General features: G+C 41.3%; 1 protein-coding gene across 3 annotated transcripts in view; it reads right to left on the bottom strand.

Moving 5' to 3' along the window:
* Window positions 1–26,086, bottom strand: part of PALM2AKAP2 (PALM2 and AKAP2 fusion) — a 267,144-nt gene that overhangs the window by 84,178 nt on the left and 156,880 nt on the right. For 2 of the 3 annotated variants that reach the window (XM_059493140.1, XM_059493141.1), the window contains one exon: window positions 22,999–23,081. In XM_059493140.1, the coding sequence (XP_059349123.1) occupies window positions 22,999–23,081 (83 nt within the window). Of the gene's footprint in view, window positions 1–10,581; window positions 10,700–22,998; window positions 23,082–26,086 lie in introns of those variants that run through there. The other variant, XM_059493143.1, reaches the window with a different exon arrangement.

Below are 26,086 nucleotides of genomic sequence, written 5' to 3'. Positions count from 1 at the left end.
ATCTTTTACTCCGTCACACCACCAGGTCTTTGTTAACTCTCCAGCAGCTCAGGCAGTCACTGACTCCCTGGTGCACAGCTGGCAGGAGGAGAACATGGTTCAGCTGACAAGTTCTTCTGTGTGCTCCCACCACTACTGTCACACATCACACTGCTTTTTAAACACACATCTCTCTGTGAGAAAGAAACGACAGCATCAGCTGAACACTCAGACCTCTTCCCTGAAGAAAATGACTCAACCTTCCTCTCAAACTCGCACAAATCAAACAGTGAGTGACCAGAGCTGGGAAAAAGTTTGGATATGTATACTTTACTCTTATATTAGGCTCTTGACACCCAGTGCCAACAAACACTTAGAAAAACCCCTCATGTAACACCAAAAGAAGAGAAGCAAAAAAGAAACAGGCTAAAGGTGGAGGGAAGACCTGGGCTTTGCAGAACAAAAGCCGAGAAATTCATTAGTGAGACAGACATTGCAAATGTAACGCAGACTAGAAAATGTAAGAGCTGCCCCCTCCCACTGAACAAGGGTGTGAGCCCATACCATTGCCCTGGCCAAGGTGACTTACATGGTCAGATCCCTGTGCAGAGCTGCCTGCTCCAGGGCAGTGATGTTACCCACCATCTCCTTCCCATCACAGATCTCCAAGAACCAGCATCCTGCTCTGCCACAGGACAGTTGTTCTTTGCTGTTATCCTTTTAACAGCCAAACCAAAGAAACTCTGGCAACACTGTCACAGAGTGTGGGAAACACTGAGAGAGACTAACAACATATTTCTCTGTTATTTGTGTTTGTTAGCACAGAGGAAAATCAGAGGGCCTTCTCCTGCCAAGGCTGGGCCTTTGGCTTGAAGGATTTGAAGGACGAGTAGCTTATTTCAGAGCTTTCCAGAAAAGGTTATAAGCCTCAGCATCTGAAAAAGAACAAAAGAGAAGCCCTTCTTTCGGACTTGTCAGGTCTTTATAATACACTCTGAATCTAAATATTTTTGTTAGTTTTTAACTCTGCAGCCCAGGACACATTTTAAAACTTTAAAGCTTAAAAAAAAATTACAGTTAACAAGCCCAAATTTGTTATCAGAGAAGCTGCTGTATAGTTACGTAAAAGAGGATTTTATTGATTCCTGAAAACTGCAGAAGAGAAAAATTTGGCTTCAGTCTCTCGTGATATTTTTTCTATCATCTATGGTAAGCTCCATATCAAGCCCACATAATCAAAGTAAATACAAATTAACTAGAAAATTTCAAATATTGTTCAATAGCATGAATTAACTGATGTCTAACAACAGAATATACATACAAAATCTGTTTCACCAAACCAATACAAAATGTATCACCCAGCATCTAGTCCCAGACCTGAAATGCAACATTGCAGCACAGGCCTGTTTCCATACTGCCCAGCTTCTTAAAATGCCTGAGGTCTGGCCTGACTAGGAAGAACCTGAGGAATTTTGTGATCATGACCCTCTACAGTGGAGGTCTATTGTTGCTGGAACCTACTGTCATGTTCTTGAGGAACAAAACAATCAAGTCACTATAAAATCTTGGCATCGTGCCTAGCAAATTGAAGTCCTCCTGGTCTGAAACTGGGTCCCCTTTTCTTCTTTAAAGATGTCAGGCACACTATTTCAAACTCATATTTGCCACAATAAAACTGCAAATTGTTCAGTGTCTCCTTTTTCCATTTATTCCCCTCCCTTTTGCTTCCAAAGGAAATTATTCATTAGATCCAGCAGCTAGAAAGATAATTTAAATGGCATGATGCATTTCCCAATGCATTTCCCAATGCATCATCTGTCAGATGACTAATGCCAATGGGATATTGGACAAAGCACCCAGGTACACATGTGCCTTTTAACTACAGAGTCAGTCCCCATCCATAAGATACCCCTGTGTCCTGCTGCTACAATTCTACTAAAGATCCAAATCCTCACCACTTAAGAATGCACAGCCAAAGAGCCGGTAAGTACCTGGAGAGGTGATGGTGTTCAGATGTTTAATGTTGACTCTCCTAGTCTAGACCAGTAGTTTTATCTGTGCCTGGAAGATACAAACCCTCAAAAAGCTTGTGTGAGCAGTGAACCCTGGCCTGATGTTTCCCATTTTCTGCAGAAGTGTCACCATCTGCAACGAGTGGAACGTTGAAGAACCAATTCTTCAATGAAAGAAGACAAAACTGAGCGGGGCTCAACTGGAGCCCAGCCCTGCTGCTCTTCAGAGGTCATGCAGTGCAGCATGAATGCTGTCCATGTGTCACAGGCTGACACAGAGGAAAAGATGGCACAGGTTACATTGGTAGAAGTGCTTTAGTCTTTCATTATCTCAGATCCACTGCATCTGCAGATGAACACTTCAGGACAAATGCAACTTTGCCGCAGCTTTAAATGCAATCTTGCTCTCCATTTACTGAATACTAGCATAAGTAACCTCCTCTCACTTTCTTTCACACTCACCACTATTTTTAATAGAAACTGAGCAGTTGATGTGACAAAACTTATGTACCTTTTTCTTTTTTGCCTCTGGGTTTCTTACCAGTATCTAACATGATGACAGACACAATCACACGTTACCATCTGCACCTGCAGGATTCCAGTTTTATGTTCCTGTCTGCAGAAACAGATCCTGAAGAGGGGAAAGGGAATGCTTAGAAACACCATGTACATGCTCCTCTGCTCCCAAGGACGTACACCCCAGGCAGGTGGTGATCAGTTGGTTATATCCCATTGGAAAAGTCCCTTTTTTGACAGTTCACTCTGCCAAGAACTTAGGGAGTTGGCTTGATTTCTCTTCAGAAAGCATGGACAATACAGAGTCTTGGAGCATGCAAGAGAACAGTCCTATCATCCTTTTCTTCCAGAAAGAAAACAAGTCTCCAGCAGGACACAGTTTAATACAAACCCTACCCAGCTCTCCACAGCAGTCACATCCCTCATTCAGGCCAGCAAGATACAGCAAGATGACTTGCCAGAGTCAACAAGAACAGTAGGCAAGGTGTGCCCAACAGCTGAACTTCTGAGTTTTCCCCACATCCCACTAGGACCAGAGAAGAATAAAGCAATTTTGCTGCTGAACTGTTGCTGCTATACACATGAAACCCCTGAATAATGGAAAAGCCTGGGGAATGAATGACAGTCAGAATAGCCTAACAACATTTTATTCAGAGCAGAAGTTCATTTGAAAATGACATCTGACAAAAAGATAATAGCAAAGAATTTCCCCACAAGAAACATTCTATTGTAATCTCTTCTTTTCAGCACACTTCATCCTGAAAGTTAGTTTGTCTCAGTCACCAAATATTTGAAATCCAACTCTACTGCTGACCACCAGCACCCAGCCCCAAGAAATAAATAAAATGTCAGTGGAATTAACTGCCACTCAGAGATAAATTCTGGAGAGTCCAGCACTTATGTGCTGATCTTATCACAAACTGGCTTCAGGACTGTCTAAATATGACAGTAGCAGTTGTCAGCTTTCCAGTGACAACTCCAAATGTGATTTTTTCCCCTAAGGGTGATCATCCTAGAAATTTCAAAATTACCTGAGCTATCTCGGAGTTAATTAGATGGAAAAAGATTTTTCAAGAAGTTTAAGGGCTTAAAATATATCCCAAAATGCCAAAAATGTCAACTAATTAAAAGATATTTTGAAGTGAGAACTATTCGCTAGAAGTCTGTCAATACACATTCTGAGCTGCTTGCTATGCCACTTCTGTTCTCATTAGCCAAGTTGAAAAGCACATTTTATACATCAAAATGAGCATAAGCCTGGGCCTTACAAATGTATCACTTTAGAAAGCCAAAGAGGCAACAGGACAGAGTGCCCATCAAAAATGCTGTTAAAAGGTTTCATTTTCAGAAAGTGAATGGGCACTTCTTCAGTCTATGTTAGTTCCTCTTTTAAAAAGTACACTTCAAGATTTAAATAACTCCCCAAAAACTGCGGTGGCTGCTCTCCTTCCTCAGAGCTGCGGTTCACCAGAGATTCAGAGGAGACTCGTAAGGATTTGAGAGTCAGAGAGGAAGAACAAGCTTTCATTGGCAGTAATGTAAGAGGAAGGTAATACATCTCTGACATTTTTAAATTAAACAAAGCCAGGAATTGAAACAGAAGAGTGTTAGTGAAAGTCAGAAGAGTGTTAGTGAAAGTACACATTATAATGTAGTGATAGAAGCATTGTGGAGACTGGGAACATAAAATGGATGCAGAACAGGCTCAGGCACTTATCAAATCAAAGAACAGCATCTAAAGTCAGCACAGGTTCTTCTGCGCTACTCTTTAGATCTAACTAAAGTATCAAAATGGTTGGTTTGATTAAGCCAGTTTGCAGTGATAGACTGACCAGTGTGTTCATTATATGTACCGCTTTCACAACAGAAAAATACAGAATTCTCATCGTTTTACCATTGTTGTTCTAAGGGCCTTTTCCAAACTAAATGAATATACGACTCTATTAAAATACTGAAAATACACAATCAAATGGAAAAGTCAGACCGTAACTTTGGCTAACAATTTCTCTTTTTAATGATCACAACCAGCAGCAGGAGCATGGAACAATGAAGAACTGGATCAGTCTCTGCTGTGCTGAGCTCAGCCAAGCCCTGCCAGAACAATTCTGCTGGGAACCTGCCCTGGTGTGTCCCTGTCTCAGCCCCACATTGTGTGAAACAACATGGTGTTGAGGCCTGAATGTGTTTGAATTCTCATGGCTACATTTCCTACTAAAGCACCTGGTCCTCCAGATCTTCCTTGATATTTTGGCCATAGTCACCCTCTCATAAGTGCAAGCAAGCTGTGCCAGTGAAACATGTCTTGAAAACATAGGGACAGTCAGAACAACAAACCATGGCACAAGCCACAACAGTTTCTTCACCTTGCATATACTTAGTTTTAAAATCAGGTTAAATGACCCTCTGGGTTTATTGATAGTAGTTCCCACACCAGCATGAGGGTTCTCAAGAGCACTGCCAGCAAAAACCTCTTCCTGCGCTCACTCTTGGGGCAGGGCAGCAGCTAATAGGGAACTCTAAAATTGGAAATAAATGACCTATTTCTGAGGAAAGCTGATAGAATAATATTTAAAGGTTTGAGATTGGCTTCACACTGTCTTACTCACAAGGCTACAGGAGTACTGTGACACACTCCTAACAGAACAGAATTAGAGAGACAAAAGATCTGTACAAACCAACTCACCAACTTTAACAAAAACAATCTTTACTGCTTTACTTCTGCAAGCTTTATTTATATAAGTTAATCTATTTAATTAGTTTGCCAGTAGAGTTTGGTGCAGGATGCTAATACAGGTGTAAATTTCATCTCATTCCTTTTTCTGGTCTGTCATCTTCCTGAAACCTGCCCTAGAAGAGTGATCAGGAAAAAAAAAAGGGAAGGGAACTCCTTAAAAGTGAAGCTTTTTCAAACATGGGCGGATCTTGTTTATATATTAGCAGCTCTGTCAGGGAGTTCTTCTCACTTGGCACTACTAAACTCGCTCCACATTCAATGAGATACAGAAATAGGGCACTCCAAGCATGTATACAGATGGAGCTGTATTTTTCCCTGGAGTGCTGGGGAAAAAATGGCTGTTCTAAAGCTCAACTCAACGCTGGTGTCACTGTCCCAGAACAGGAGGCATAAGATGCCCACTTGAATTCTTGGGTTTAATGGTTAAAAAATAAGATCCCTGTTCTCAAGTATCAGTCCCTGGGAAGAACTGTTAGGAAGGAAGCTCCACCTGTCCTCAGGTGCATCTGCACCCAGGCACAGTCATAACGACTCAGTAACTCAGTGATTGAAGCAGTGGTGTTTGTGGGTTTGGTGGTGTTTATTTATCTGCTTGGCTGGTTTTGTTTGCTTGTTTATTTTGGGGTGTGTGTGTGTCTGTGTTTAAGTGAGTATAATCCTAATGTGCCACCAGTTTAAAGGTATTTGAAAATTAATATGACAGGAGATTTTTTTTTGCACTATTTTGTTGAAGTGGTCAACTTTAGTGGCTAGAAAGGGACTAAATGAGATGCATAAAAGTCACCCTTCCCTGCCAGTGCTACACCCACTACACCCTTAAAAACTTTTCCTGATTCATGCATAAATTATACTAACAGATGTTGTATAAAATAACACAAAAACATATAGAATAAAGCTGGTAAAACACAGAGAACCCTTCCCTTCTGAGGTACATATGGTGATGTGACTTTAGTAATCGATACAGTTTTCTGCTCTTTTCCCCTTTTAAATCCAGAAACACAGAAGAACAGGAAAATTATGATACCCAGAGCCCCAAAAGAAATTATTGTAACCAACAGATTCTAGAGAAAAAAAATCCAGAGCTTTGGAAGCATTCTTTTCCCCTGGATCATGATTCATCTCTTTAGTCAATTAGTAAAGATGGAAGAAAATTCCAAAATGAACAGAATACACTTTCATGATTCAGTAGCACATACCAAAGTTTTCCCTAGAGATTGTGCATGTCTTTTAAAGCAATATTCCTAACCATATGTAGATATGTTTTGAAGGAAATCTGATTTATTTTAAATACAATATTGTTTTTCTCTGTTATTAATAAGGGATTAATAAGTAATTCTCTGCCAATATAATACCTAGGGAAAACTCTCACTTTCACACTACACTGCATATAAATTTCACACTGAGCAATGCAACACTTGAGTCTTGTTACAATACAGTATTTTAATAACATTTCTGAGGAATTATTCTGAGGATGCAGTTTTGTCCTGGAAATCCAGTATCTTCATCAAATCCATCATCAAATAAACAAAAAGTGAACTTTGAACTCTCATTAATTATAAACTTAAATAAAACAATCTATTTTTAAAATTAACATGATTTACAGTTATAATGGATTAATGAAGGTTATTCCTCATCAAAAGTAAGAACAACAATTTGTGCTGATAACCCAGAATTTTAATATGAAAAAATGTATCCTCTTTTTTGTTAATTCTGTCATAATACCAGAAAAGCCAAGCGCTGTCTATGTTATTATTTGGGAAACAAGCCTGCAGTAGCAGCTGAAATTACAGTTTCAACTTAGTGAGTTTGAGTGAAAATTGTGGAAAAGCCCTGAAGACTGCCCAATGTAGAGAAGAAGAAACAAGAATTCTGTTGTACAGGTGAAAAACGTTGGCACTGATGACTCACACTTGTTTTTCGGGATGGAGTAAGATACATATGTGATCTCCTGAAGTTGTTGTGTGCAACATGTATTTTTTAAAACTTTGTACACATTTCAGTACTGAATAACCATGACTCTTAACTGATGACAGAAAATACTGGAAGGGCCTTGAGATGCCATCATCCTAATCAATATCTGGATTCCTGCAGTCAACTTCAATGACTATGATGACTGGTTACCATAAGGTATTTTAAAACCCCCAAAATTCCCAATCTGACTGTGTAAGAATCTTTCCCATTTGGCATAATATGGGATAGTTAATGTTACCAACTACAACTGGACATCTGTCCTTGTCAGGCGGCAGAGATGGAAACTATCCCTAACTGGCCTACCCCAAGAGGAAGACTGCAAGGTTTGCTTCCTCACTGGAGACTAACCAGCAGAATCATTCTCCACATCCCTCCCTATCAAGCTGTACTGTGAAATGCATTCTTAGCAGCAGAAGAATCCCAGATAGGAGAGTTCAAAGATTATGGACTTTGCTAATTTACCAGAGCAATGCATGCCAAAGTCTTACAGTTAGTTTAGCAGATAAGACTTAAAATTTTGGAGATGTAGAAGAAAAACAGCACCACTTTGACATATGGCTCAAAGAAAACATAAATTATAGATATAACTGCATCTGTTGGCATTCATTCGGTGCTGCTGCTACATTTCAAAATTAAGCCTAATTTTATAAAACTACACTCTAGTGGTCTAGGTCAGCAATCAATTTAAGAACATTCCTCTACAGGACCAATGCAATATTTAGGTAAACTGGCATCATCATCAATTAATAGGCCAACTTTTTTTTCCACAGTAATTTGAATGCCAAGCCTATCTACATCAACTTCAATGGATTTGGTCCTAGCGGGTGGGAGTATTGGAAAAGACTTTTCCTCAATGAATTATCTGTCCAGAATTTCCTATGGAACCTTCATTAAGTTTTGGCATTGAAACAAATAATAATAAAAAAAAAAATCCGCCTAAAAACGGGAAACAGGCAATGAAAATTGTATCAGAATTACACAGAATTCAGGATGAACTCTAGCCATCCAAGAAACAGGGTGCACATAAGAACAAAGATCTGCCCCTTCAGCACAGCCTGCTCGAAGAGACAGCTGCCACAGCTTTTTATTTTTAAAGGGGGGTAGGAGGAAGAAAGAGACCATTTGGTAGCTTGAACAACCCTCTTTATCCCACAGCCAAAAATGTACTGCCCATCAGCTGAAGTCAGAACTGCCTGAGAATCAGTACAGCAGTACATGAACGAGAGAAAAATCACACTGTGAATAGTGACAATAGGGACAGTTCTGGATGATGCTTTATGTAGCTCTTCTTGTCTTGCTATAAATGGAGTATCAATAGCAGTTGCTAAATCAGCAGGTGTTTCCAGTAGCAAAAGTGAATTTTGCGGTTTAGACAAGACAAACCAGGCATGAATCAAATTATCTTATGACCAAAGTATACATCAAACTGCTCAGGATTCTGCTGGCTGTATTTTTCACTCTGCAAGTCATACAATCCTGTGTTCTTAACTTAGCCAAAACTGTGGCTGAAGTCAACAGGAGTTTGGAGTAATTTAAAAGGACTGCACACATCCCTTGTACAGAAGCTGCACATCCACAATGAAGAGAAATAACCATCAGTGGCCACAAGACCTATTTTTTACTGGCACTATTACAAAATATCTATAAATATGGCTTAATTTACTTAAGAGCTCACCTGGGACTTGTACTCTTTGTACAGCTAGGAAAACTAATACAAAAACAAGAGATCGGGTCTCAAAAGCCAGTATCTCTATGTAACATTTTAGATTTCTCAACACTTAATTTGGCAGAGGCTACGGCAGGGCAGCAAATGGACTGGCATTCAAATATAAAATGAAGATCAATCGATAAAAAACACTTAATACTGAGTGGTCAGAAATGCTTGCATTGAATACACTTAAATGAACACAATTTCAGCTGTAACTTCTGCTGTGTTCAGAGACATAAAAACTGTGATCTAAAGACATGAGAAAACTCGCATTTCTTAGGGAAAAAAAAAGTCACACACTGTAACAGATACTGATATATACATACACAACTTCTTTGGGTTCCTGACGATGCTGAGATCAGAAAATGTAATTGTGAAATTGAAATAAATCCCTGCCAGATAGGCAAAACCTCTGCAAAACACTTACACAGCATGAATACAAATTGACATACCAGAGCTATGAGACAATGCTAGAATCAGAGAATATCATTACAACGTCGAACTGTTAATCACCACTTATAATAAGAAAACAAGTTTATTTCATTGGTAAAATCACAACTGGGGGTACATGCTCTGTCTCTTCTACCAGCAGGGTGGTACTTGCACCTAATGTACATCTTCTGGGACCTGACAGGCAATTCATCATAAGATAAAAACCTAACTTCAGTGTGATGACTGCTCTTTAAGGCTAATGATTAATGGCATCAGGAACTCAAACACTGGTATATCCACAATAGCTGCCGGCCTGCTCACCTCAGTAATAATTTTAATAACTTTTTTTCAAAGAGACACCAATGTTTCGGAAGTTTACACTGCAGTGGTCCTCAGCAGAGGCCAAACAAAAAAGAAAAAAAATACTTAAAACTCATGAACTCGCTTTGCTGTTACAGAGGAATCTAAAAATAGAAATACTTGGAACAAAGATACAGGGGATTTTCTGTTCAATAAGGGGAGTCCAGGAAAATGTGAGATCGCCATAAAAAACACATGCTGATTAAAAAATAATTACGTCACGGGTTTCTCAGGCTCTTGCTGAGCCCCCTCCCCACGCCCGCTCCGTGCCCACAGCCCGCCCGTCTCCCGGGCACGGCGGCGGCCCCGGAGGGCGGCGGAGCCCCCGGCGAGCTGAGCCGCCCCAGCCTGCGGACACCGCGGGGATGCGGGCACGGACCCGGCGCTGTGTCCGCGGCCCCCGCTCCGGGGAGCTCCCGCCCGTCCGCCCGGGCCGGGGGATCCCGCGGGGCTGCCGATGGCAAGGCTGGAACTGTCCCCCTTCGGCACCCCCTCTTTCCTCCTGGCCTCTTCCCTTCCTCTCCGCGCATCTGCATTCTCCTTTCCTCGTCTCCTCTCGCCCTCCCCGCGATTCCATCGTCCCTCCTCGCTTTTCCCCTGCCCCTCCTCGCAGCTCTGCCGACAGACCCTCACCTCCCCCGCCTTGTCCTGCGTATCCCCCCTCTCCCGCTCGCAACCCGCCGAGGGCCAGCTCGCAGGCGCCGCAGCCACCGCCGCCTCCCTTCCCTCCGCGCCGGGAGCCGCGCTCCCTCTCTCTCTCTCTCTCAGTCTCTCTCTCTCACACACACACATACACAGGCAGACAGACAGGCAGGCAGACAGACAGACAGACGCCGCGCGGACACGCGCATCCCGGCGCTCGGAGATACCTTATCCAAACCGCTCCCGCTCCTCCGGCTCGCAGCGTGCGCGCCCAGCTCCGCGCGCAGCCCCGGCACGTCGGGTCCCCCTTCCTCCTCCTCTTCCTCCTCCTCTTCCTCCTCCCCACTTCCCTCCTCGCCCGCCCCCTTCGCCGACGCCGAAAGAGGGGGGCAAAGCCGCCGCCCGCCTCGTCCCGCTCCGCCCCGCCCCGCCTCGTCCCGTCGCGCCCGTCCCGTCCCGGCCCGGCCCGCGGGGCGAAGCGCTCCGTGCGGAGGCTCCGAGCGGCCCCCGCCCTGCCGCGCTCGGGTTACCCTCCGCCTGCGAGCCTCTCCTGTTACGGTGTCCGCGGCGGGCGGGAGGGGAGGGAGCCGGGACCAGGGGGGCCGAGCCCCGTCGAGAAGGAAAGGAACGCGGCCCCGCGGCTCGCCTCCGGGGAGTGCGCAGGGCGGGAGCTTCGCTCCGCCGCCAGCTCCGGGGGTTTCCAAGCCGCGGGTTTCGGGCTGTTTTCTTTTTGTTTGGTTTTGACTTGATTTTCTTTTTTTTTTTTTTTTCTTTTTTTTTTTTTTTTTTAATAGGTAGTACTGCTGTCCCGGACTTCTTCAATGTTGCCTGGATCCCAAATATGCTTGCAAGGATTCCCATTGATCTGCTATTCTTCCTGTGAAGAAGCTCTGCCTTTTATTTTTTGTTTCAATACCAGCTCAATTATCCCCTCAGCTCCTGTGCTGGAGATGAGGAACAACTAACCCTTTCTTTAAGCTGGAGACGGGAGCAATTAACCCTCTCTTAGACGTGCTCGTGGGTTTGTATATCTCCACAGTAATCTCTGTACATCATTACATTTCCTGGCTGAGGAGCTGCGGGTTGCTCTCACGGGGACCTTTGTCCACAGACTGTTCTGTACCTCTTATCATCCTTGTTGCACTCCTAAGCATGACCCTGATCTAACAGATCTAAATGTGAGTTGAAGAAATACACAGGATTTAAGATGTGATCAAAGCACGGATTCATACAGTGGCACAATGATGTTTTTCCTTGACAATACTTCATGAGGATCTTCTGAGCACAGGAGGTGATGTTTCTATGGCCTGTCATAACCCTGAGACTTTACTCATGCCAGCCCAGAGCCCACCATTTTTAATGACTGTTTGTCCATGTGTGTTATTTTACATTCGCCTTTACTGGATATCTGATATTTAACATTCAGTCTCATAATGTCCAGGTATAATTCTTCACAATTTTTCCTCTTATCACTGCCAAATAAATTAATTTTGATGAACTTCGCTATTTGACTCCATTTCCAGGAAAGGCATGAGTACATTGAACAACACACATTGCAACACTGACTGTTGCAGAACTCTATACCATCCAGCACCTCCCTCCATTGTGAGAACTGCTGATTTATTCGTGTACTTTGAATTTTATCTTCTAAGCAATTACCGAGCTATACCAGGGCTTTCCCTCCTGTTGTTTTCTCTGCTTAGTCTCCTTAAAAGCCTTTGTCAAGAACCTTTTAAACACCCAGTCTGATATGGAAATTAGATCACCCTTATCCACGTTTTTGTTGACCTTTTCAGAGACCTCCAAAAGGTTTGTTTAAGGCAGGACTTTACAGCAGCAATGTTGATTCTTCTCAGATAGATTGCACTAAGTGTCCTTTAGTTCTAACCCAATTAGCATCTCTGTATTTGGACAGTACAGGCATGAGGTTTGCAAACCTCTAGCTCTTCAGTCTGCATTGAAGTTAAGTGTCACATTTTCCACCTTCCACTCTTCAGTTGCCAGTGTTTTAAATGGGAGGTTACATGCTGCTGCTGATAGTTCAGCTACTGCGTTCTCTGTTGAGAACTCAAGGACACAGATGCTCACACAGAGGCATGATTGCTACCTGAACACAGTGTGATAACGAAAATGATTTGTAATAAAAAGTAATGGAATAAGGAAACTGAGCCGTACACATGTAAGTGCAGACATGTAAGCTGGTGCTATAATTTTAAGTAAGAAGCTATCCTAATAATCACCTACACCTGGCCACAACCGTCTTTGCAAATATATGTGTCTAAAAACATGCAAGAGTATGGTACAGACAAAACCCCACCAAGGCCTTTGACCAGGGAACTGTCTGTCATTCTCCCTACTGGCAGCCATCTGTTTTCTCTTTCTCAGACTTTGCTGTAAATTCTCTGGACAAAGGATGGGCTTTTTAATGAACATTTTTTACTTGCCACTAGCATGAGGCACAGGAAGGAGGAAGAGAGATCAGCTCTGAACAGGGGTGTTTCAGCTGCACCATCTAGGAATGTCCCCTGGAATGTCTGCAATGCAGTTATCTGCCCAAAGACAGGATTCCTAGCCTCCGTCCTTCTAGGATAAGGTGCTGGAATCACAATGCGTCCTCATTAAGCCTATTTGCAGAGAGCAGACAGGGAGCAAAGGAAAGCTGCACCTGTGCATGGACATGCATTGCTGATCCTGCCCTGCAGTCATCAGTCTGTACTCTCACAGGTAGGCATGCCATCCAAATGGCAATATGGGGATATGGAGGAAAGAAGAAAAGGAGCATGGGGGTTGCATGCTTTTTGTATGTTTCACAGGTCTGACCACCCTTTATTTGCTTTTTAGAAACTTCAGCTGCTAGAAATAGAGTAAGGCAGTTATTGAAAGGGAGGAAGGGAAATAAATTAGTGATTTTCGCTCGTGGAAACCTTCAGATCCATGCAGAAAAGTCCCCTCCAGGCCTCAGAATCATAATTAAAATAAGCATTGTCAAGTATCATGCTTCCTAAGAGCCCCATGTTTTGGAGACTGGCAGCAGTGGACTGTGGAGGAAACTCTGTGGAAACCAATGATGCTACATTGTCAAACAGGGAATTTTAGAGCTCCTCTTCCTCTATATTATTATTCCAACAATTACCTTCTGCTCCTTTCCTGCTTTCTGGACTCATGCAAGATTGGACTGATGCATGTGACTGCAGCACAGATTTTCTTCCATTAGGTAAAGCAATATCACAAATGAGACTGATGCAGTTAATGCTCTGTAATTTTTTTACAGCATTACAGAGAGCTGCAGGTAGCAGAAAGGAGCAATTAATCTTTGCCAGAGTGCAGTCTTCCTTTACTTTTACTGTAATGTTAAAATACCTTTACCTAAATAATGAATTGCAAGATCAGTTGGTACTGTCCTAAAAACTCTGAAAGGAGGAAGAATATAAAGATAGCTGCATTAACCAAATATTTGTCAAGAAAGATAGTTATTTTTAACACTCACATGACAGTTCCTCACTTGTCATTCTATTTCAGGCCTGTTTTATGTGTTTGTCAACTAAAAAGGTGTTATACCCAGTATCACTTCATTCCTCCTCCAATGACTGACCAGTTTACATCCCAAGACTGTGCTGAACATGTTGGAAAAATTGACAAAAAAAATCCTGAGATTAATGTGGCGTCTTGGAGAACATCAAGGAGCTGCGACTGTGTATCTTAACTTCGCTTGCAGGGACGGCAAAACTGAGGATGCTTTTCTGCTTCTGCAGCCTGTAGACATGAAGACTAGTGCTGCTGAAGTCAGTGGCAACAGCAGATGCTCAAGGCCTCTGACAACTGGGCCATGTGCTTGTGTGAGACCTTGTTATTATACAAAAAGGCTCTTATTCCTGCTCTTTTTATCTCTGCCATATAAACTGACCTAGTTTGCAATCTGCCTCTGTACAGATGTGTGCTCTTCCATGGACAGAAAGAGGATGGAACCATTGCCAACAAAGAGTGCCCAGAGTTAGAAAGGGGAAGAGACACAGGGCAGCTCAGGATAGGGAGATAAAGAGAAGGAAATTAAAGACAAAGATGTTTGGAGGAGAGGAGAGAAAAATAGGGAGTGAAAAGAGTGAAGCTATATCAGTATCTGCTGCTCCTCCTTTATTCAGGAGACAGAGGAGTTACTCTGCTTTTGGACCTTGTCAATACAGGAGAGCCTAGTTTCAGTGAGGCAGTTTTTTTATTGTTATGCAGTGGACCTTCAAATGGAGAATAATTCAAAGAGGTTACCTCTTCCTATTATAAATTTTTTCAGGTTGCTCTTTACAGCCCAGCACTCTATTCATGTTCTCTATGAACTCTAAAAGGTACTGAGAGCAGTGCAGAACAAAGAAAGGAAGGAAAATACTGTGGTAATGAGGCTGAATATGCCAGGCACTTTTATAACATTTATTAAATGAAATGCAGTCCTGAAAGGTGATGCTTGATATGGTAGCCTCCACACTGAATTCTACTGAATATGAAAAATTAGTTTTGCTTGGCATGCAGATTTTTAAGTGTCTTAGACTGGCTGTCTGAAATGTTGGGATTAGAATAATTTCCCTTTTCTTGTGCTTCTGGTTATTTCTCTGACTGAAGAAAAACATGGGGATGAGCTGGATGAGGGAATTCACTAGCTTGTAACAATGTGTGTGAGATGGAAATGGTACTTCAGTGTATTCTCTGTGCATTTATAAAGCTAATGAATGCAGAGATCCACCAGACAGTTAGCAGAAGAGCTGTAGGAAATTTAAGGGTCACATTCATAAATGCTTTATATTCAGTTCAGGGATTAAATGTTGTGAATTACAGAGGCAGGGAGCTGCTGGAAAAGAATTGACTGGAGATCCCTGTTCTATTCCTGTCATTGCTGTTGACTTGTGATGTGACTGAAGGCAAGTCACTTTCCTTTATTTGTCTATATGAGTTGATGAGTTTTAGGATAGGGACTGCCTGTTAGTGGGAGCTGGCAAAACATAATAGGACCTCAGCTGTGGTTAAGGAGTTGAAATAGAAAAAGTTCATACATAGAATGAACTTAAAAATTCCTTTCTGAAGTTATTCACCTGATTTACAGGCTCATTTCCACACATCTATTATGTGGTGGAATAGCTTGGCAAGATCTCCATCAGCCACTCACTACATGAGTAATCTCATTGGTTTAAATGTGACTCCTTGAGTGAGTAATGTTTTAGTATTGGCTCCATAAACTGTCTGAGTCACCATCAGCGTACCAACTACGTGTGCAAGCAACCCTGCAAGCACTTACCACACAGTATAGTGTGTTTTACTGCAAGCAGCTCTGTCACTGAAATAATATTCAGCAGTAACTGTTTCTGTCATCTACACCCACGTGAAAAAGTTACTCTACTCTGCAGTTGAAAAAACAGGCAAGTTTCTCTGGCCTCATGCTCTCTTCAATGCACGGGAATTGTTAGTTTCCTTTCACAAGAAATCCAAATAAGCATTCAGTATCTGTAGTATTGTAAGGAAAAAATCTATTTTATTGCAGCTTTCAGGAATTCCACTGCATAACCAACTCATGCATCTTCCCTCCTTGCCGAAAATACAGTCATTGCAAATGACTGTAAATACAGTCATTACAGTCTGGAGCTGTAAAGTTTCACTTAAAGTTCTTTACAGTCTTATTTCAGCTAGTGTTTCTGCTTTGATTCCTCCTGCCTTATCTTTGTCTGATTGTACCCATGTCCACAATAGCCCCTGTTTCTTTCCCCTATTGTGACTTCCCCTTTGTGACTCTTTTCAGTCTTCTCCTTTTCCTAAGGGTAGAAAAAAATTCAGTAGTATACCTCTTTTGTTCTACAAACCCCTCTTTCTACTCAGCTTCATCAATAACACCAATACAAGGCAGTCCTCAAAGATGTTTTGCCATGTCCAGCTTGCCTGATTGAGCCAGATCATCCTCAGGCCAGTAAGTGAATCTCTATATATTTTTCAAATTACTGTCTCCATAGGAAGAGCCATATCTACATAGCAGTACTTGTTACCACAGCATTACATATTCTACACTTACATTAACTGGTGGGGCATGATAAACATGGACTACAGTACTGCAACAATTATGTACAGTTGCGTATTGTTCCTGTGATAGAGCGGGCGTAGCAAAAAAGATTTAAAGAGCAGTCATTATTTTAGAAATAGGGAACCTCTGCAACTCTTCTATACAATACTTCAATAGCATATTCTCACAAAAAGCATTTGTTTGTGAACTAAAGAGCTTGATCCAAAGCCCAGTGGAGAGACTCTTCCAATGCATTCAATAAGCTTTGGATTAAGTCCTTCCTGAGGAACAGATGCAGCCTTTTATTCACTACCAGTGGAATAATAAAAACAACAAGACAAAGAATAAAGTTGTCTGCAGAGAATAAAGCAGTGTTGTCCTGCAGCAGCTTAAATAAATTAGGCTCTATAGTAAAAGAAAGTACTGTAGAGCCGGTCAAATTGTTTGTGTAGGTAATTCACAAAATGAACAGTCCAGAAATGTTTAAGTATCTACACATAAACACCCATACATAGTGTTATTTCACTGATTATTCAACTTTGTAGTATTTGCAAAAACTGAGTTATAATTATAACTATGAATTCCAGTAGTTCAAGCAAAGACAACACAGAAATAATTTGTTGCCATTAGTGATCAAAACTGTGATGGAAGGAACTGAAAGTTTTTTTATGCCATAGCTTTTAGAGGGTTCCAAAATGTTTATTGAGACCTGGACTTGAGACAGGCTTTCTTTTAGTAAGTTTATCTCATTCAACTTAGTGATTTCTTATCTGGCCCATGATGTTATCAAAATGCAGGCAATAATGGGTGCTGATGTGCAGAGACCTCTCCTGCCCCTGCAGGAAAAACTGGGGCCGGAGTCACCCCAGGAAAAAGAGTCTGATAAGGGAGATAAGCAACTGTGGGAGATACAGGAGAGCGGGCTAAAGTAAAAGTGACAGCAAACAAGAGGAACAATTAGCAGAAATTGAGCATTAGAAGAAACTAAGCGGGGTGGGAACCTGGGACTTGCAGCAGAGACAAAATAGGAAGAGAATGTAATCAGATGCTTTCAATAGGCCTGTGTAGATCTTGTGAAGAAATCTAGTGAGAGATTTACTAGTGAGAAAGAGTGAAAAGTATGGTAGAGAAAGAGTGAAAAATATGCTTTTGTAACACCTGCGTGGATTTCAGTAGAAAGTAGAAATTGGAAAAGAAGCCTGATTAGAATAGATTGCAGTCATAACAAAAAATGCTCTTCAAATGAGTATGTGGAGAGAGACAAGGTGGATTTTGACAGAAATGTCAATGGAATTTGAGGAACTGTTAGTGTCTGGGACAAGAAAATGTGATGAGCAGAAAAGGACATTAAACAAAACTTTAACCAGGAAAGGAGAAAGAGAATCTAAAGCTGATGACTAATACTACACTAAGCAACTTCTAAAATTATTTAAAACAATAACATTTAAACTTTACCTGCTCATATTGCAATGCTCCTAGCCTTTTCAGCTCACAAGTAGCAACCTCCAAAACAGGTCAGTTTTCTTAAATTCTGTACATCTAATTGCTAGGCAAAGCCAACATAGTAGTTATTTCTGTTCCAAGCATGAACTAAATGGAGAAAGGCATATTTTGTCATGACATCTTTTCCTGAAGCATTACCACAGATGTGCTCTGACAATAATGAAGAGAAATCCTTCTGCCTTTGCTTTTACTCCTGTATGAGGAATTGTCAGCCTCCATTGACTGAAATCCCTACTACACAGAACATCAGGACCCTCTTCCCATATTCCTAACATTTTCACCTTTATGTTGCTACAGTGTTAGGGAATGGTCCTGCAAATTCTCGACCTTTCAATCTTCTGAGTTTTGCACATTGAAGTGCTAATTTTCAGCAGTTAAAGTGCCTTCTCAACACATTTTACCAGGCCCTGGCAAGAGAAAAGCTGGGTGCTTACTCCTTCTAGTGCTATTGCAAAGGTGTTAAATGCCTCCAGTGGGAATGTGTCATGTGTCGTCTGCTGCATAGTGGATGGCAACACTAGAAATGACTGAGAAAACCAAGACTACCTAAAGGTTCTCAGAAAATCAGAGACAAGTGGGTAATATTTCAAAGAAGTGGATTATAGTTCAAAGAAGATATTTTTGTCTCATAACCAAGAATATGTTTTTTCACTTCAAATAAAAGTATCATAGCTTCCTAAAGATGTGTCCTTTTCTTGAAGTAGAAAGGAAACAGGCCCAGTGACCAAACCTATGGTCAGCTGAAGGACTGGCTGTGCCTGCAGTAAGCTAAGCTCTTAGCTTCCCTGTGTTTTCTGATAATCAGAAGTGCAAACAGGCAAAACGAAGCTATAATAAGATGATAGGAGAACCTGATAATAGCCTGATAATAGGTCTGCTGATTAAATACACACTCTGAACAACGAAACTGATGTGCATTTTAATGTCTAACTCACTGTTGGAGCAGGCAGTCTTTGGATATGGAGGTAAGGGGAGCATGTTTTACACAGGTCCACAGCTTGACAGTGTTGTTACTCAGCTTAGAGAGTTTCCATGCAGAGTCACAAAAATAAAACTACAAAGCCGGGGGTCAAACATAACGTTGATCACTTTGAATGACTAATAAGTCTCAGGTTTCCCTAAGCAAGGTTGCCTGTCTCCATGATGATACAAAGATGCACTCGAGAGCAATTAGCAGAAATAACTGGGAATGAACTCTTAGCTGTGTGCTGTGACATGCGGTTCAGTAACGCAGATGAATTCTCCTCTCCATCACCCTGCCCAGCTCTGCTGACTTCAGCATGAGGTAAGCTTTGGACAGGACCAGGGATGGACAGTGCAGCCTGGGAAGGCAGTGATGAGAACAGGCAGGAGCCAGCTGGGGAAAGCATCAGTTGCAGAAAATAAACTATTTTCCTCTTTGAAGTTGGCTGGTACTTTGCCTCCGTGTTTTGCTGCATACTGTGAGTGAATTTCAGAAGTATCTGATCACGGTGGGCATAGCAGCGAGACATATCTGAAACTGCCCGAAGAGTCAGGAAGAAGGCTTACACACTGAAAGATCCCAATCATCCCAGATGACAGGGATTTTTGCTGACTGGCCTCTCAATGTTCATATACTTGTACTATGCAGAAAAAGCATTTCCATTATAAACTGATACAGAATGTTGAAAATATCAAAGCCTCAGCCATTTTGGGTCACATGGAAAGTTTTCATCTACAACACACTTATGGCAGCAGGACAAGAGGGAGGATGAGGGGAAGGGGCTTATCCTAGAACTGCTTGAACTGGTTTTCTGTTTGTTTATTTAAAAGCAGCAGCACTGTGAAATTAATGATTTTTCCCATAAATTTCTGGACTCACTTAGGTTCTTTGGTGATATAACATTTTATAACACCAATGAAAAAGAAAATTAATGTTCTATACTTCTGATAAAGTATAACAGCAAAATATTAGCAATGAAAGACAAATTCAGCCTACTGCTGATGTTCTCCATGGTTTTGTTGAAATTAGAAGTTGTCCACCAAGTTAACCTCTCAATCTCCTGTACAGCAGTATTACAGAAAACCAAATGTTGCTCATGTACATCTTCTTCCTTCTTGCCAGTCAGCAGCAATAATGGTGGAAATATAAAGACAATCAGCTGCAGTTTATGCTACTCCCACACACACTTTTTGAGCAAAAGCTGCAAGAATGGCTCAGTAGTAAATTACACTGTATTCTGAACCTGCACTCTAAAGAGAGCTGCAGGCATAACAGGATGCAACAATGCAACAATGAAAAGGCAGCATTTTGCTACTTAGAAATGTAGGAAGAAACACAAAAACCCCCTCCAAGATTACTCACAAACTTTGTCTTGTTCAACAATAGGTCTAATTTGGCTTGTTCAGAGCATGTTACATGGAATGGCTCTTAGGGAGGACTACAAATTCCCCCTCTGGTGAGGGAGAGTATTCCAAGTGTAGCACTTGTTTACCGATCCATATCCTGTCTTCACTGGCTATGAATATCATTATCTATTTGATGTAAGAATTTTCTACACTTAAATGAAAGCTACACTAGCTACCATTTATTTGAACCATACAGTCAATAGCACAGTCAGGACCTAAGTGTAGCTTGTTGTGTCTTTTTTTAGTAGTTCATTAAAGGGAGGGAAACTTTGTGATGGCCCAGGCCTCCCCTTGGAATAAGTTGTTTGTTGAAAATAACACAGATATGAGGATTTCACTTTCTTGTTTCTATTAATTGAAAATATTATTGAAACAATACTGCAACTAGGTGTGTATAGATTATTTTTGGAGTGGATCTAGAACTGAAAATTTTCTTATATGCAAATAGCATTGCCCATTTGACATTTCAACAATAGAAAGGACAATCATTTTGGATATCTCTCTCAGCAAACTTCGAAGAGTTTATAATCAACTGCTCTATATAATCTTTGCCTCAAACACAGGATTGTCTCTTCCACAAATTGTTAGCACTTAATACAGGAAAATTTTAGCTCTTTGTCATTTTCAATGACTAAATTAATCCTTTTTCCATGTGGGTAAGGATACTCTCGTAGACTTTATTGACTTTCCTGTGCTGGCATTTTGCTGATTCTGCTCACGCTACATTAGCAGCAACACTGAGTCAGCCTCCCTTTTGCAAAATTATGTCATTAAACCTCTTCCTTCAGCAGGGGGTCTTTATTGAAAAAATGACACCTCTTTTTCAAAGCCAAGGAGGAAACAATGCTAAGTCAGATTTTGTTCTGTGTGATGTTACACTCCCAAGCATTCGAGGTACTGTGCTATTAAAACAAATTGCATTCCAGAGTCATCGAACATTTTCCCCCTCTTCCTTAAGTATGACCTTAATTTGAGCTAGAGAGTGTTCCGGGCTGATTGAACTCCAGCTGAGAGCTTTCCCAGCAGCCCAAGAGGTGCTGCTTGTGACTTTAGAGCTGCCACAAAGCAGCTACACTGAGCAGAGCACTGATAGCAACCAGGGCACGATGTCTGGGAATGCCTGTGCAAGTCCATGCTCCAGCTCCAACCAGAATAATTTAAATATCTGATTTAACTATAACATGAAGAGGTTTCATTTTGACTTATTTGCACTATCAATTTAGACCTTACTTTTATTACTTGTGTTAAAAATTATTTCCCTAATGAAAAGTAGTTTATTATTGATTGGTGTCTCTGAGGATGCTTTGACTTCCTGCTTTATATAGATTTAACCTTAAATTTGGTCCTGATACTCAGGAGTGTGAAATTCTGTGTTATGCCATCCATTCTAAATTGTTAATTTAGAACATGGTACATGTTGTCAGATTCATATTTGTTATTAGTAGATCTGTTTTGTTTTGGTAATTTTTAAACATTAGCACTGTAGAAAATAAAAAAATAGAGCCTGTAGGAAATCTGGATTTTGAGAAAATATTTTTTTTTTTTTAGCTAGTAAAAGAAAGAAGTAAGTCTTGTAAGAAAAATCAAAATGTGTTTTGTGTTTACATTTTTCTCGTTCAAAAAAAGAAATTATGCAGATGCTGGCTTGAGCTGATTATTTACCATGGCCTTTAAGATCTTAAAGGTAGCTAATATGAGCTTCTCACACTAGTTTTCACTCACAGACCAGAAGAAGACACAAGTTTACTGCATTTTATCTTTAAATGCTTCTCTAAAGAAATTTAACTAACTGTAATTAAAAAATTCCAATCACATCTACTTTTATAGCAGATGTATGAAATATGCTTCATCAGTCTCATATGAACCTATTTAAGAGCCTAGATTGCTGTTTAATTTAATTTCTAAAGTGTGAAAGATTAAAATAAATTTTGGTATTAATATGGCCTATGTATACTCAAGTTTGCATCTTTAGAAATGCCTAGAGTAAAATTTTTGTAGACACCTCTAGTTTTTAACATGGTTGTTTTTGGCTTCAGACAAAAACTTCTTCAGCAATGTAGGCCACCATGAAGATGAATATCTTGGCCCTGCAGGAGCTCACTTGCCCATTCACTGCCTTTCCACTCTTTATCTTACTGACAATTTCATTTGCTGCTGTTGGAAATACATGGCTGCACACGACCACAGTGAGAACGACAAAGAAAAAGGAGTATTCCTGTCATAGCTTTTCCAGCAAAACAGCGTTTCCATGTGCCACCCCACTATACTAGGCTACCAGGAAATCACTTGGCAAAGCTTCTCAGGCTCTTGCCCTCCTCATGCTCACAAGCTGCTCACAGGCAGCACTCTTTGTAGGGGAGCCTGAGAAGAAGATAATAGAATGTGCAAGGGAAGATATGTGGGAGACTGACTGACAGTGGGGAAGGACAGAGCATTGGTTTGACACCATCTTCCATGAGCTGCCAGGATTATTTAACCAAACTTTTCGAGAGATTCACTTTTGTTGAAAATCGTCCTAATCCTAACTGTGGCACTGGACTTGTAGCTATTTCAAAAGAATGTGGAAGCCAAGAGAATACAGTTTACACCAATGGGGTCTACTGTGCAAAACTACGCCCAGCATGACAGCATCCTTGCAGCTGAAGATAGGATGCACTCCATTGAGTGTGGGGTCCATCAAGAATTATGGACAGCGCAGATCCCTGTGCCTCCCACCAGGCCACACTGAGAGGAGACTTACCCCTGCATCCTCCTTGGCTTCAGAACTTTCACAGGAGTATGGTCCCGACGGGTCCCTCAGCAGCATAGCCAATCCTCCTGCACCTACAAAACCAAAGACATTTATTGTCCATGGGAGAATACGCATGGCTGAGAGGTTTTTTTGTTCTGATTGGATCCATTTCTACCCACCATGCTCTGTCACCAACCTGGTCTTTTGTCATTGTTGTTAAAGAACATAGAAAGGCTCCAAAACCATGGCTGACAAATATCTTTGCCAGCTGTAGACAGCTCTGTGTGCTGCGTAGAGGCGTCTGGCTCTTTGGGGAAATTGCAGTAGGTGGTTAGTGTTGATGCAGTGTGCCATGGCTTAGGAAGAACATACTCCATTTCAGACTGCTCAGTAGCCATCCCTGTCCCTAGGGTGGTTCCCAGTGGCAGAGCTGCCCTGGTTCCTCATGGGGTGGTGGGATGGCCTTTGTCACCCCCAGGCATCTCCCTAGACACTCGGTGTTCACCCATGTTGCTGTGCTGAAGGTGTGCCTGTGGTCACACCCTCTATGAGCTTGTCCTGTCTCTAGAAGAAGCCAGAGGACTTTTCATCACTTCTGTGCATCCAAAGGGCAGGGCAAATAAGAGCATCTGGACCCCTAACTAAGGTTATGTCTTATTAGAGAATGCTGTTTTTTCATGCAGGCAGTAGTTACCACTGCTTATTGGGTCATGTCAGGCCACAAGCACAGCTTACAGGGAATGGTGTGAGCAGCCTGTCTGCTACAACCTCTGCACTTTTATTCCTGTATCAAGCTTAGGCCTTAAAGAAGGTAAGAACATATCCACTGATCTCACTTTCAGGGACAATCTTGTTTAAGCACAGGCAGCTGCTTGATTGTTTTCAGAATTTCCATAACAATGGCAATAATTAAATAATGTTGAGATAGAGTCAGATTAAATCAGTGAATATGTTCTAAGTTGTGAAATTAAATTATAGGGGTTACACGATCTCCTCCATAGAGAAGCAAGATGCGTAAGGATTTGTGTATTATCTCCAGTAGCTCTGCTGAAGGTACACATTCACACTGGGAGCACACTGAATAAAGTTCCTTATGCTACCACAGCACAGTGCATGCCTACTAAATTTGAAATAGGTCTCTCATGTAATAATACATCTTGAAATGGCTCTGAAGCTCTTGGTTAATACAAGGATAGTTATTCATGCCCTCTGCTGCTACTTGAGTCTATAATCTTGAGTGTATCTCTTCAACTCACTCCTGTTTATGTATGTACCACCGTTGTGTTATGATTATTTATGCAAAAGGGATCTGTGTTTCAGAGATACTCTTTGCATGTTTTGCTCCAGTGGACAGTGGCACATGCTAACAGTGTTAGCTTGAGCTGCAGTTGAGAGAGACTTTCACTACAGGAGCTGTATCTTTTCTTCTAACAATATTGGCAGGTTGCAGCTTCATTTAGACTTCTTTTGCTTTGGGAGAAGAATATTTAAAAGTGCCAGTGGGTCTTATGTGCCCATAAAAATCCTGAAAATGCTTTTAACTTTTCCCAGCACAGGTTCTCTGGAGCTGGTCCTTCCTCTTCCTACCTGCTGAGCAATGTTGTCGGTGTAGTCCACAGAGCCAATAGATAGCCCTCATGAAGCCTTGAGAATTGCATTAAAACCAATGTGAGAAGTAATGGAATTGAGACCTTTTTTCTTGTGTTCTCCACACTTTGAAACAGTCTACAAAGTCAGAACTCTAGTCCTGTGACTTTACCACGGGATTAATCCCTTTTTTGCATTCATCTCTATGCTCTATGGTGTTCCCATATAGCATTGCTGCTTTGGAAGTAATGTTGCAGAAAAAACAACTAGTTTATTCTGCTCTGAGGTTTTTTTTCCTGTGTTTTTTTAATCTTTCCAGCTCTCTTTGATAGCTTTATTCATGCTAATCTCAGGCAGAAAGATTCCTTCTTTTTATATAACTGTATATAACATTTCAGCATAATGGGTCTTTTATTGTCTACTGATATCTATATGCTCTCTTGCTTTCCAAAACCAGATGTGAAAGAGATCTGTGTACCTTTTTTTATCATTTCACTAGAACTTCCCTTCATACCCTAGCTACTGTGCATCTTTTTCTGCAATGTATTTGGAACTGTGAAGCCTTTACATGTTATCCTTGAATGGATGCCTCTGCATTATGTTGTAGCTGTTGGACTGGATCAGAGGATAGGAGCAGTCGGTGCTGAAATATCCAAGTCTGTATTATAAATACTTCCAGGATTTAATGTCAGGCTAGATTTAGTCCAATTCCTTGGAGTGAATGTTACCATACTGTCATAAGGAATACTACTTGATTTGAATATTTATGTTTATGCTATGGTTTGGGAAGTGTTCCATGTGACTCTGCAGCAGAGCTTCTGGTTTGGTTTCCTCCAAAAGCACTCTTGCGTGCAACTCAACAGTGCATCTGTAGTGTGAATGACTCCACATCTGAATCAACTGCAAATGTAGAGGAGAGAGAGCTGAGTTCACTAAAAACCATACTACTGCTCTCTGATGAAATGCTGATGTCTGTGCAGCCTAAGCCCAGCAAGAAAGTGTAGCCTGGTGACTGGGATGCTCAGTGGAAATGTGGGTCACCTAATTTCACACTTGTGCCACAACTAGCATTCTGCATATCCCTTGGAAGGCACTGGTATTGTCTGAAGATCTCCACTTGTAAGATATATTCCCCATTGATGTGGCAACACATGAAAGATTAAGGAGAGAGTATTACAGTGATTGAAAATGTACCTTTCTAGAAAAAGGTCATGAAAGTCTGAGGCCTAGAAATTAACATGCATAAGGAAATTATATATTTTCTACACACCTCACAAAATAAATAAGTATCATGAGTAGACTTCATCCCCCACTGTTTTTAGTGACAGGCCATATGTGCTATAGCATTGACCTCAGACTTGATTTACATTAAGGACATGGCAACTTCATAATCACCCTTGGATTAAAAAAAAATATCCAAGCATGTTCACATTCATGGACATTTTATAAAGGCCTAGATAGTACCAGCTCCTGCTGCCATTATCACAGCTAAGTTTTTACATTTATAATC

Source organism: Ammospiza nelsoni, chromosome Z (genome assembly GCF_027579445.1).
Source record: "Ammospiza nelsoni isolate bAmmNel1 chromosome Z, bAmmNel1.pri, whole genome shotgun sequence".
In the NCBI taxonomy this organism is placed as follows: domain Eukaryota; kingdom Metazoa; phylum Chordata; class Aves; order Passeriformes; family Passerellidae; genus Ammospiza; species Ammospiza nelsoni.
This window is presented reverse-complemented; position numbering and strand designations above follow the sequence as displayed.